Source organism: Pelobates fuscus, chromosome 7, assembly GCF_036172605.1.
Source record: "Pelobates fuscus isolate aPelFus1 chromosome 7, aPelFus1.pri, whole genome shotgun sequence".
Lineage (NCBI taxonomy): Eukaryota > Metazoa > Chordata > Amphibia > Anura > Pelobatidae > Pelobates > Pelobates fuscus.
The window spans coordinates 142,388,436-142,401,486 of record NC_086323.1 but is presented as its reverse complement, the minus strand read 5'-3'; the positions used below and the strand labels follow the sequence as shown (position 1 = coordinate 142,401,486).

Genomic DNA, 13,051 nt, shown 5'->3' with positions numbered 1-13,051 from the left:
ACGTTAAGTAGCTGGTTGCAAGCCAATCCTCCAGCTATGGGTTTCTCCCACTTGCTCATCCTTTACTCATATTTTTTTTAGCAAGTTGCATAAATTATTCTACTTACGTAGATTGGGCAGGAACCACACTGCATAAATATAACCTTATCAAGATTTTTTGGATTCTCATGATCTCTCACATACTTCAAAGTATCTTACTTACATTTCAAAATATCTCTACCAGACTGCAAAATGTGAAATTCGTGCCTTCCACCCTAGCCGTGAGATCATCCATGAGGCAGGTATTGCAGAGCTTGTGAAGCACTATTTTCCAATACCCTGATGGTGTCAGAATTTGCTCATAGATCTCCCAGTCACCAAAATGGCTTGGCATGTTAATTTGTTATCAAACTCCAAAGAGATAAGTCTTCTAGTTTATGGAATTCTCCACGTAATAGAAACATAAGCAGAGCCCAAAACGTTCTAGCTTGAGGGCATTCCAACCACATTCAATTATTTTTCAATATAAGGTACCTTGGGGGGTTTTGAAGTGATATTTATTTTCAGGACCAATACTCCCCAACCCCAACTGATTTTATTGTTTACATAAAAGCACATAATGGATGCAGGTTTTAAAGTACCAAACACCCCTAATAAGTAGCATATAAGACACATTCATAATTAGAAAGAACATGGCTGATTCCAAATACCATATGCTCTTTAAAACTTGTTATGTCATAAACTTCTCTATGTCCTTACCTGTCCAAGATCTCGATTTAGTATTTTTAGATACACTTTTAAAATGATTAATGAATTTTAAAAAATCAAAATCGATAAAAAAAATATCAATATATAAAAAAAAAAAAAAATTAATATATTAAAATATTTTTCAAAATATTAAATAATTTAAAAAGTTTATCCAAAAATATTAAATACAGGCCTAAGTTGGGGGAAAACTATTTGAAGAGGAAACCTTGTGTGACAAACCAAAATATAATGACTCAGAATTAATGCTTTCAGTCATTGCGTAAGCTACCATATCATATAGGGTTCTTACTCAGTAGTTCCAGTTGTAGCCATTTTGCCAAAATGTTTACTGCTCTGGGTCAAGCTGTAAAATATTTGCAGTCAGAAATGGTATGATCCATAAGAGTAGAATCATTTCAAAATGTATGTAATAGTACAGATAATGATCGATGTCTTATATATCAAGCAAGAAGCAATAGATATGTGCATTCTGGGTCAATGTGGCCTTCTAAACAGGAGAAAAACAGGTAAGGTGATAAGGTAAGCATATAGCTAAAACAAGAACAACACCCTGAGTTTCCAAACTACAGTAAGAATTACTTTCTCTCTGTTTGTCTCTAGATATATTATTATTAATTATATATTTTTTTTATATGTTGCGCTAACATATTCCGCTGTACTTTACTATCATAAAATGGGGATAATTGACAACAAGAAGTTGACATACAAACAATGAACAGAGAGCAGGTCTTCATATGCACTACAAAAATAAAGAATTATAAAATATTTACAGAGATAAGAGGTGAAGAAGACCCCTCTCAAACAAGCTTACAATCTATTAAAAATGTAAGCCTTAAAGGGACACAAGTCACCAGAACAACTACAGTTTATTGTATTTGTTCTGGTGAGTAGAATCATTATTTTTTTGCAGTAAACACTGTCTTTTCAGAGAAAATGCAGTGTTTACATTACAGACAAGAGATAACTCCACTGGGCACTCCTCTATGGCTACTAGAGGGGCTTCTTGGGGCAATGCTGCACAGAGTTCAGTACTGCCATTCAGTGTATCCACTCTGAACTTTCTCATAGAGATACCTTGATTCACTGCATCTCTATGAGGAGTTTGCTGATTGGCCAGGTTTGTGTTTGACATGTGCTGGCTCTGCCCCTGATCTGCCTCCTTGACAGTCTCAGCCAATCCTATGTGAAAGCATTGTGACTGGCTCACAGAATCACTTCTGATTATGTCAGCCAGCAGGCAGATCAGGGGCAGAGGCAGCAGCTGCAGATATGAATACAAGTAAGATTTTACAATATTTAGGGAGGTCAGGGGGGCTGGATGGTGATTTTAACACTATAGGGTTAGAAATACAGTGTTCTTTTAAATGTCCTGGGCATTAATACTAATCCAAGTTATGATTCCATTCCACAGAGGATGTTTGCAAGTCTCCGAACCAGCCAGAATCTAAGCAGGACAAACCATCTCATGGACCCATAAAAAAGAAATCTCACCCAGGAGGTAAAAAGCAGAAACGGTGGTAGGCTATTAAGTAACTCCCTGAACCAATAACATGCATATATATTCAGGTATTTGTGACATTCAATAAAATTGGGTAATAAACAAGATAACACACTAAGTAGTTTATTTACAATGAATAGAGAAACTGTACTTCTATTTTTGGAAAGTATCACTAACAGAGTGAGTTTTAACCTATTCTAACTTGAGTCAAAAATTTTCAGATTGGTTGCTTTTTTTGATCAATAAATGTCTAATACCGATTGCATACACCTGCATGAACCAGTATTAATTCGCCCATAGCTCTTCTAGTGCCATACCATTGGTGTTTACTCATTAAAGGACCACTATAGGCATCCAGACCACTTCAGCTTAATGAAGTGGTCTGGGTGCTCTTGCCGCGCATGCGCATTCAGCTGATGACGGAAAAAGGAGGCGGATAGTCCCCACCGCCCAGGGAGCCCGGCGGTGGAGAAAAGGTGAGTGTTTAACCCCTTCCTCACCCTAGAGCCCGGCGGGAGGGGGACCCTAAGGGTGGGGGGGACCAAGAGACCCTATAGTGCCAGGAAAACGAGTATGTTTTCCTGGCACTATAGTGGTCCTTTAAGCGATACTGTATCAACTTGAGTGAGCTGCTTCCGTTTTAATATGAAACCAGTGGAAATTGTGGTGATTAAAGGGACACTCCAGGCACCCAGACCACTTCTGCTCATTGGAGTGGTCTGGGTGCCAACTCCCACTACCCTTAACCCTGCAACTGTAATTATTGCAGTTTTTCATAAACTGCAATATTTACATTGCAGGGTTAACTCCACCTCTAGTGGCTGTCTATTAGACAGCCACTAGAGGTCACTTCCTTGTTTCTAGCACAGGTTTCCTGTGCTAGAGCGTCGCTGGACGTCCTCACGCTGTGTGAGGACCTCCAGCGTCGCTCTATTCCCCATAGGAAAGCATTGAAATGATTTTTCAATGCTTTCCTATGGGGAGACGTAATGCGCATGCGCGGCATTTCCGCGCATGCGCATTAGGTCTCCTCGGCCGGTGAGCGAGATTAGTCTCGCCCACCGGCCGACGTAATCAATCGTCAATGTACTCTCCATTTTTATTTTTCAATCAGGCCATGAAAAATAATATATATCTTTAGGGACTTAAATGTGCTTTAAAAAAATAATAGTAAAACAATATTTATTTCATGGAATTGGATGCTTTTACATATTAAAACTTTTGACAGAAAAAAGTGATTCTTGGATTAGTTATGGAGTGATAAACTATGCTATGTTTCTAAGTAGAAGTATGGTTTAATAACGGATTTTGGATTACAAAGAGTGTTCAAAGTATATATTACATTTTAGCCCAAAACAGTGAACTGAAAATACAGCTGGCTTGGGGAATGTTTCTCAATTGAATATATTGCCCTAAAAATGTGAAATTCACTTTGACTTCATGACAATTCACATTTCAGCATATAACCCTGATACAGATTTATTTGTGAAGAATTGTAAAGGAAATTGTAGTTTTTTTGCCAAAAATAAATAGTTTCTAATTTGGCTATTTTAGCTTTAAAATGCAATTATTTTATTGATTTCCCACAATTCCTAATTCCTCCCATGACTTAATGTAATATTTTAACCCTTGCTAGACAGCCTTACAATGATCGCAAGCCTTCAACGCGTTTTCTGTCATGACTAAAGGTCATAAATGAATTCCCGGCATTGCTAAATGTACGACATATTTAATTATGTGTGTGTTTGTAAGATATTGTTATGTGTTGGTTACATTTTATTTCACTTTATTTATAACTAAACATATTTGCATTGTCTAAGGGCAGCCAATGTAATTGACCTCAAGCAATGCAGGTGCACAAGGAAAGGTTTAATTGGGTGGTTTATGATTGCATTAGGATCCATTAATTATTGCATTGTTAGTGTGTACATCAGCTGAAGGAGAAATCGGGGGGCTGTGTAATCAGTGCTGGATTTGCCATAAGAGCCACAGAGGTTACAACCTCTGGGCAGCAGGCAAGCGAGAGGTGGCACGGCCTTTAGAAGATAAAAGATCTCCCTCACCGGTTGGCAAATTCTCATGTCGTGGGGCAAGGCAAGCCAGCAGGGCTGGTGCTCAATATTGTATCACAGCCTTGCTGCAGGTTATCCCCACAACAGCCTTCAGTTCCCCCCACAAATCACATCCCTATCCCCCACCACAGCCCCCATCCCCCCACTATAACCCCCATTCCCCTGATCACATCCCTATGTCCCCACCATAGCCCATCCCCCCCACATTAACCCCCTTTTCTCTAATCACATCCATATCCCCCACCACAACCTCCATCCCCCCACTATAAACCCCATTCCTTTGATCACATCCCTATGCCCCCACCACAACCTCCATCCCCCCACTATAAACCCCATGCTTCTAATCACATCCCTATGCCCCCACCATAGCCCTAATCCCCCCACTATAACGCCCATTCCTCTAATCACATCCCTATCCCACAACACAGTCCCATCCACACACAACCCACAACCACAGGAGCAGCGTCTCCCACCACGCACGCACGCACCCTAAAAGCAGCATCCCCCACATAGACAACACCACAAGAAAGAAGCAAGCAACCCCAGAAAGAAGGAACCCCACAAGTAACCTACCCTTACAAACGCAACACAACAAGCAGCCACCCCACACACAAAACCACACAAGCAGCATCTCGACAAACCTTGCATTAACGCATACAATCACATATCCCAAACTTTTGGATATATGTATGTGTTATATATCTATATACAAGGGGGTCCATTGAGGAAACTGACCTTGGGGCAGCACGGAGGGTAAATCCGGCCCGTGTGTAATTTAGTGCTTAGTAAATACATTAATTGTCCTGCAGATACACAGAGAGATTACCAGCCACAGCGAATGGCAGATAGAGGTAGTCACTGGTTCATAAAAACCTTTATGGCTGTCAAGTGGGGTGGTATGTGATGTAATGTCATACTGAGTTAGTGTATGATGTAATGTGTTGTGTATGTCATACTGAGTTAGTGTATAAAAAAATAAATAAATAAATAAATAAATAAAAGCTCGCTCATTCAGTGCTATTGGGTCTGATGGTGTGTGCATACGTTTTGATAAGGAAGTCTACAAAACATTTTTTTTGGGGGGGTGTGGTGGCAAAAACTATAAACAGTTGAGCATGTAAATTAAATACAGCACACTCATGTCAAAATCTACCAAGTGCATTAAAGTTGTGTTGGTGCCCGTAGTGTCTCTTTAATTTATTTATATTTCTGTTTTACAGTGCTGACATAGTTAAAATTAATATGTTTTTGATATTTTAAGATGCCTTTTACAGAGAACCTTTTACAGAGTAAAAAATCATGTCACTGCAACAGGGCAGGTGTGTCTGTTAATAATAACAATGTAATCTCTTCTGTATTTTTACACTATCAGCATCTGAAGGGCGTTTTCGTAAATCTTCCAATGGCAACACAATTAATCCAGATCGACTGAAACAAGCAAAACTCTTAGTGGAAAAGGCTATTAAGGTAAAATAAAAAGGAAAAAAAACAATCAAACTACAACAACAAAAAAACAAACACTTTGATGGGCTTAGTGAATATGATTGCTTTACATATTGATGTATCTAGCAGTAGTTTTACCTGTATAAATGTTGGTATGTGGGTGATTTTATTGGTGTTTTTTTTTTCCATTAGAACACTATGTCCAGTGCGCAAACAGACAATCCATGATAAAGAGCAATAAAAGGACAGACAGAGTCTTTTCTAAAAATGTAAAAAAAAAATATATATTTATATTATTCAGGGATGGTGGGATATTTTTGTGCTCCCACCTGACTTTTTTAAAACAAAAACATTTTAACACATTTTTGCCAAATCATTTTTTCTTCTTTAAAGGAACATACAATGTTTCTGTATGTAATGTGATCTCATAAAGGTAAAATAAAACCTACAATTATTTATGTGAATAATTTAATGCATATATGGAATTTTCCCCAAAACATGGTGTTTTAAAAAACACTATTTCCTCATCACTCACGCTGGAACCATAAAATAGTATAATACTAACGTAGTTTTACAGTTTTTGAAGGGATTAAGCCTAACAGGATAAATATATAATAAAAAACAATTTAAATCTAATGGTGAATTTTAAAGTGTTTTAAAGGGACACTCCAGTGCCAGGAAAACAAACCGTTTTACTGGCACTGCATGTACCCTCTCCCTCCCACCACCCATCCCATGTTGTTTAAGGGGTGGAAACCCCTTCAGTGACTTACCTGAGAAACCCCTTCAGTGACTTACCTGAAAATGCTTTCAATGTTTTCCTATGGGGAATTGAGTGACGCTGGAGGTCCTCACACAGCGTGAGGACGTCCAGCGACGCTCTAGCACAGAAAATCTGTGCTAGAAACCAGGAAGTGCCTTCTAATGGCTGTCTAGTAGACAGCCACTAGAGGAGGAGTTAACCCTGCAATGTAAATATTGCAGTCTATGAAAACTGCAATAATTACACTTGCAGGGTTAAGGGTAGTGGGAGTTGGCACCCAGACCACTCCAATGGGCAGAAGTGGTCTGGGTGCCTGGAGTGTCCCTTTAAGTTTCTATTTGGCTTTAGATGTCTAATTCAGATGCAGAATCTTGCAGGGTTAAGCAATTTTTTTTTTTTTTTACATTTTAATTCAATACTTCAGTATTATTCAGTAAAGTGAGAAGTCAAAGTGACTTTCAAATTTAAGGCCAAAATAGTTTATAAAAAGTCAGCTAAGTTTCCAGTTCTGCTGCTCTGGCCTAAAATTTAAATTTCACTTAGAATTCTCACTTCACTGAATTACTCTGTATTTATTTCTCGTCCCTCATACAGCAAAAAAAAATCTTCACTATCCATGGGCCGTACCCAGTGATCCGCAGATGTTTACGTAGCAGAGGTTGGGTGGAAAGGAAAATCCCCAAGATTTCAAATGCCTCTCAGAAAAAGGAAAAAGCATCTGATGAAGACTTAGACGAAGATGATGGAATAGGAAGTGGCCATGATGAGGAAGGTCATCTATCATTATCCACAAGCTAGCCATCCTGTGATAATAAATGTCTATATGAAGAACCATTTAACATTAATTGTGTTTGTTATCTTAGTATTGTAAAACTACTGTTCATATTTCCGCATAACAGGCCTTTTAAAATTGACAGAATGTTATAAATCTGTCTTTTCTCATTCAGCGCTTCCAACATTTTTACTCTTTATATACTGTGCGAAAATATTTTAAGATAACATAAAAAAAAAAAATTATGTTTTAAAGGGGAATCACCACTCCCAGGATTTTAATAAGATGTTTATGTATCCTCTATATTTTTACAAGGTCTGAAAAAAGAGGTTTGGAACTGAGAACCGATTGCCTCCATCTTTTCTTTTTGTCATTTACTGCTATAAGTTCTGCTCTCTGCACCCGTGAGACAGTCTAGAGAGAAGAGCGGAAACAGAAACAGTCTTTTGCATTTTTCGTCCTCATTTGCATTGTGTGCCCTGGCTGTGCCGGGAATAAAGAAGATTGATATCTACTATACACATTTAATACTTTAAAAAAAATAAAAATAAATAAAAACACGTGAAAGAATAATAACACTATTTACAGGTCATTGTCCATGTTTTATTCAGTGGTGTAATTTCCAAATAATTGACAGCTTCTCTTCAATATCTCCCGGGACCCCTAATATTGAGATAATTTATTCCTGCTGTCTTTTTTCCCCTTCATATTGTTTCATCTGTGTTTAAAAAATATGTATGCCAATTATAATGATCACAACAGAAATCTAATTTCCCTATTAGATGAGGAAGGTAATGAAGATGATGAGACAGACGATGATTCAGACGATACCTATAACCTCATGGTAAATCTAAAATCTTGTAAACATATTTATTTAAGGATATACCAAATTTAAAGGGACACTATAACATTAGGAATGCAATTGTCCAATCCCACTTGGAATTAAAATGTTAAAACCCTCTTAACACTTATCTCTTTCCAGTGGGGGGTCCCTCGGACCAGTTTAGGGCCCAGCAAGTGGCCTTTAGTCCTTCATTCACCAAATGGACTGTATGGTGAGAAATAATAACATGAGCAAGCTCTGCAGATTGGGAAATGACTGTCCTAGTGCTGCCCTATCCTTAAAGGAGTCTTTAAGATACCCCTAAAACAGTAACACTTTAACACAAAAATCAAAAGTAATATAAAAGACAAATAAGTGTTTATTAGGGGAAAATGATGGTGTTTCATGGTATATCATGATGTATCCAGAACCCTACGATGGCATCATTTATCTATAATATACTGTTTTGTATTATGCATCTTATATATAATATACATAGGTTATTATTATTATGTTTATATTGAATTAAGATGAAAGTAATCATAATGTATGCTTTATCATATTTTATGATTATGAGAAAATATCAGATACAGGAATGTAGAGAATAGGTGAGCCTTTGCAAACAAAAACCTAAAATGTAATGTTAAAAGTCATCCTTTTGGTTTAATTTATACCTGTTGATAATTCCAGGATTATGCCTGGATTGGCTGCTTGTTAGTAAAATGTCTAGATATAAATTGTAATCCACACTTAAATATACAATGCTAGATTTGCATCTTTTGGTTCTGATTGTTGTGTGGCTTGTCATGTATGTAGCTAAACATATTAATTGTCTATAAATGTTTCATAGTCAAGACTTGTCCGCAATGAAATCCCCTACTTCATATGGACCACGAGAAGGGATTCGGTAGACTGTCGTTTTTTGAAAAAGGACCAAATGATGAACCATTATGCCAAGGCTGGATCCTTCACAACTAAAGTAAGCTAATTAATACTCCTATACCCAAAGTCAGATTTGGAATTAAGAAATATCACATTGGGAAACATGGGAGAGTTCTACAGAAGGCAAGATCTTTAACAGTATTTTGTTATTCACTAAAAGAGAAGATAATATTGTCTTCATTATCTTTGTTGATATTAGTTTTACTATTGATATTCTATACAAGATGAATATTCTTGTTCTTGGGTAGAACATTGGCTTAAGGATAGAGTACAACGAGTCATAAATGGTACATTTTCAAGCTGGACAAAAGTGGTAAGTGGTGTCCCTCAGGGTTCTGTTTTGGGACCGCTTCTATTTAACATATTTATAAATGATCTTGAAATGGGCATTAAAAGTCATGTATCAGTGTTTGCAGATGACACAAAACTTTGTAAAGTAGTAAAATATGAGGATATTGCTTTGCTGCGGAGGATTTTGGATAGATTGGGGGACTGGGCACTAAAATGGCAGAGGAAATTTAACATAGAAAAATGCAAAGTTATGCACTTCGGGGTTAAGAATGCACAAGCAATTTACACCCTAAATGGTAGTGAACTAGGGATAACCACACACGAGAAGGATTTGGGAATTGTTATAGACAACAAATTAGGTAGCAATATGCAATGTCAATCTGCCGTTGCTAAGGCCAGTAAGGTGTTGTCATGTATAAATAGGGGCATAAATTCTCGAGATTAAAATATAATTTTGCCTCTTTATAAATCGCTGGTAAGACCACACCTTGAATATGCTGTGCAATTTTGGACACCTGTTCTAAAGAAAGATATCATGGCACTAGAAAAAGTGCAGAGACGAGCTACAAAAATGATAAAAGGAATGGAGCATTTTAGTTATGAAGAAAGGTTAAAAAATTTAAATCTCTTTAGTTTGGAAAAACGGCGCCTGAGAGGGGATATGATAACATTATACAAATATATTCGGGGCCAGTACAAACCATTATCTGGAAATCTATTCATAAACAGGGCTATACATAGGACACGAGGTCACACATTTAGGTTTGAAGAAAGGAGATTTCATCTAAGGCAAAGAAAGGTTTTTTTTACAGTAAGAGCAATAAGCATATGGAATTCTCTGCCTGAAGAGGTGGTTTTGTCAGAGTCATTACAGATGTTTAAACTGCAATTGGATCAATACTTGCAAAAACATAACATACAGGGATATAATTTCTAATTAGTGGGGTAATAGCTGCTTGATCCAAGGAGACATCTGACTGCAATTTTGGGGTCAAGAAGGAATTTTTTCCTAGTTTGTTGCAAAATTGGAAGCGCTTCAGACTGGGTTTTTTTGCCTTCTTTTGGATCAACAGCAAAAGCATATGTGAGGAAGGATGACCTTGATGGACGCAAGTCTCTTTTCAGCTATGTAACTATGTAACTATGTAACTATACCAGTGTTAATTTTGGCGTCGTATTTTAGTCTAGTAAATTCTTTTAGTCTATTTTTTTTTAAAATTCTTTATTTTAATAGTGCATATGATATACATGTATGCCTGCAACGCCACAACAGCTGGTGCAGGCTAGTTCGAAACAGAGATAAACAGTTGTATGGCATAGTAACATTGCACATTTTTATATAAATATGTATTAAGACCGGAGTATAGGTATAAGTTGTACCTAACGGGGCTATGATGGGTCATGCTAGTGTTGCCAGGGGTCATGTATAGCCCTATAAAGTTCGAGAAGGCTGCGCTTTGCTAAATGTATGATGCATGTGTATATTCGTATTAAAGTAAGAAGGGTAGTCTGCATTTTCGTCCAACTGCTTGGGATGGGAAATGAGAGTTGTCTAGAGAGAGGCAAAGCTGCATGCGATAAGTGGGTGGTTGTACTGACCGGTTATGTGAGGGGTGTGCGTGCCTCATTAGTAGCAGTGCAAGCTAATGCCGGTGAGCTAGGTACCTCAGTGCCGCTACATCAAGCCATGGAGCCAGCGACATGCCAGAACTTGGGTGACAGCAGTGCGCATGTTGCTTGAAGATTGTGGTCGGGACAGGTGTAGGCCGTGTGCTGGTTACCTATTGGGTTGCATGCTGTAAAGGCTAAACAGTGCTGAGTTGGTATTGCTCGGGGGCATGGCTCGGCAAGTATGGGGGAGCTCCAGTTGCCATACCGGCGGGCAGGGCTGCCATCAGAAATTTTGGGGCCCCTGACACAGCTCAAGGTCTGGGCCCCCCGGCGCCTGCACCCGAGTCCCCCCACTCCCCCCCCCCGAGTCCGCCCACAGGGATGCAGTGTCTGCAGGGCCGGTGCAAGGATTTTTGCCGCCCTAGGCAAAAGTAAAGTTTGCCGCCCCCCATGTGACATCACAGTGCCCCACCCATATGATCTGCCATGTTAACTAACACAGTGCTGCAGTGCCGCCGTGTTTACAATAAAAGGCCTGCAGGGACAGGCTATAGACACCAGAACCACTACATTAAGCTGCAGTGTTCTGGGGACTATAGTGTCCCTTAATGTGAGGTAAATTAGAGATTAGTGCCACGAATAATATACTGCCTACTTACAACCAGATGAGGATGATGATGGGCTTCAGCTGCCGTCTGGCTCCACTGGTCTGGTGTAGAACAGGCTCTCTGGAGGCGGTTTGTAACTGTGGTCACAAAAATCAATGTTCTGGGAGAACGGGAAGCAGCTCCATTTTTTGAGGGCCCTTTACACAGCTCAAGGTCTGGGTCCCAGGGTCCACCTTCATGTTCCACCAATGAGATTGTTCACAGGGGTGTGTGTGGGGGGTGGCATGTCCTGATGTGAGTAAGGAATGCATTGTGTGAATCTGTGTTTGTATGTGTAAGGGCTGCAAGGTGAGTTTGTGTATGTATGGGATGCAGTGTGTGTGTCTGTAAGGGATGCACTGAGTGTGTGGAAGGGGTGCATTGTGTGTTGCGGTGTGTAAGGGATGCATTGCTTGTGTATGTGTGTCTGTGTGTCATGCATTGTGTGTTTTTCTGTGTGCAAGGGGTGCATTGTGTGTGTGTGTGATGGATGTCAATCTCTGCCCCTACCCCCGTCAATTTCCTTCTTCTCCCCCTCCCTCTCATTGCCTTCTCCCCCCTCCTATTTCCTTCTTCTCCCCCTCCCTCTCATTGCCTTCTCCCCCCTCCAATTTCCTTCTTCTCCCCCTCCCTCTCATTTCCTTCCTCCCCCCCCCTCCAATTTCCTTCCTCCCCCCCCTCCAATTTCCTTCCTCCCCCCCAAATTTCCTTCCTCTCCCCCCCTTCAAATTTCCTCCCTCCCTCCCTCAAATTTCCTCCCTCCCTCTCCCCCCCTTACTCCCTCAAATTTCCTCCCTCCCTCAAATTTCCTCCCTTCCCTCCCTCTACCCCCTCAAATTTCCTCCCTTCCCTCCCTCTCCCCCCTACTCATTCAAATTTCCTCCCTCCCTCCCTTTCCCCCCACCCCCACTCACTCAAATTTCCTCCCTCTCCCCCCACCCCCACTCACTCAAATGTCCTCCCTCTCCTCCCCACCCCCTCAAATTTCCTCCCTCTCCCCCCCACTCACTCAAATTTCCTCCCTCTCCCCCCCACTCACTCAAATTTCCTCCCCCCCACTCACTCAAATTTCCTCCCCCCCTCACTCAAATTTCCTCCCTCTCCCCCCCACTCAAATTTCCTCCCTCTCCCGCCCCTCACTCAAATTTCCTCCCTCTCCCCCCCACTCAAATTTCCTCCCTCTCCCCCCCCACTCAAATTTCCTCCCTCTCCCCCCCCACTCAAATTTCCTCCCTCTCCCCCCCACTCAAATTTCCTCCCTCTCCCCCCCCACTCAAATTTCCTCCCTCTCCCCCCCCACTCAAATTTCCTCCCTCTCCCCCCCACTCAAATTTCCTCCCTCTCCCCCCCCCACCCCCACCCACTCAAATTTCCTCCCTCTCCCCCCCACTCAAATTTCCTCCCTCTCCCCCCCACACTCAAATTTCCTCCCTCTCCCCCCC

The 13,051-nt window shown here is 40.3% G+C and overlaps 1 protein-coding gene across 1 annotated transcript in view; it reads left to right on the top strand.

Annotated features, from left to right (window-relative positions):
• TTLL3 (tubulin tyrosine ligase like 3) overlaps positions 1–13,051 on the top strand; it is a 43,182-nt gene that overhangs the window by 6,966 nt on the left and 23,165 nt on the right. The window contains exons 4-8 of the mRNA XM_063426727.1: positions 2,159–2,245; positions 5,690–5,784; positions 7,118–7,295; positions 8,078–8,139; positions 8,969–9,097. Of these exons, the coding sequence (XP_063282797.1) occupies positions 2,159–2,245; positions 5,690–5,784; positions 7,118–7,295; positions 8,078–8,139; positions 8,969–9,097 (551 nt within the window). The remainder of the gene's footprint in view (positions 1–2,158; positions 2,246–5,689; positions 5,785–7,117; positions 7,296–8,077; positions 8,140–8,968; positions 9,098–13,051) is intronic.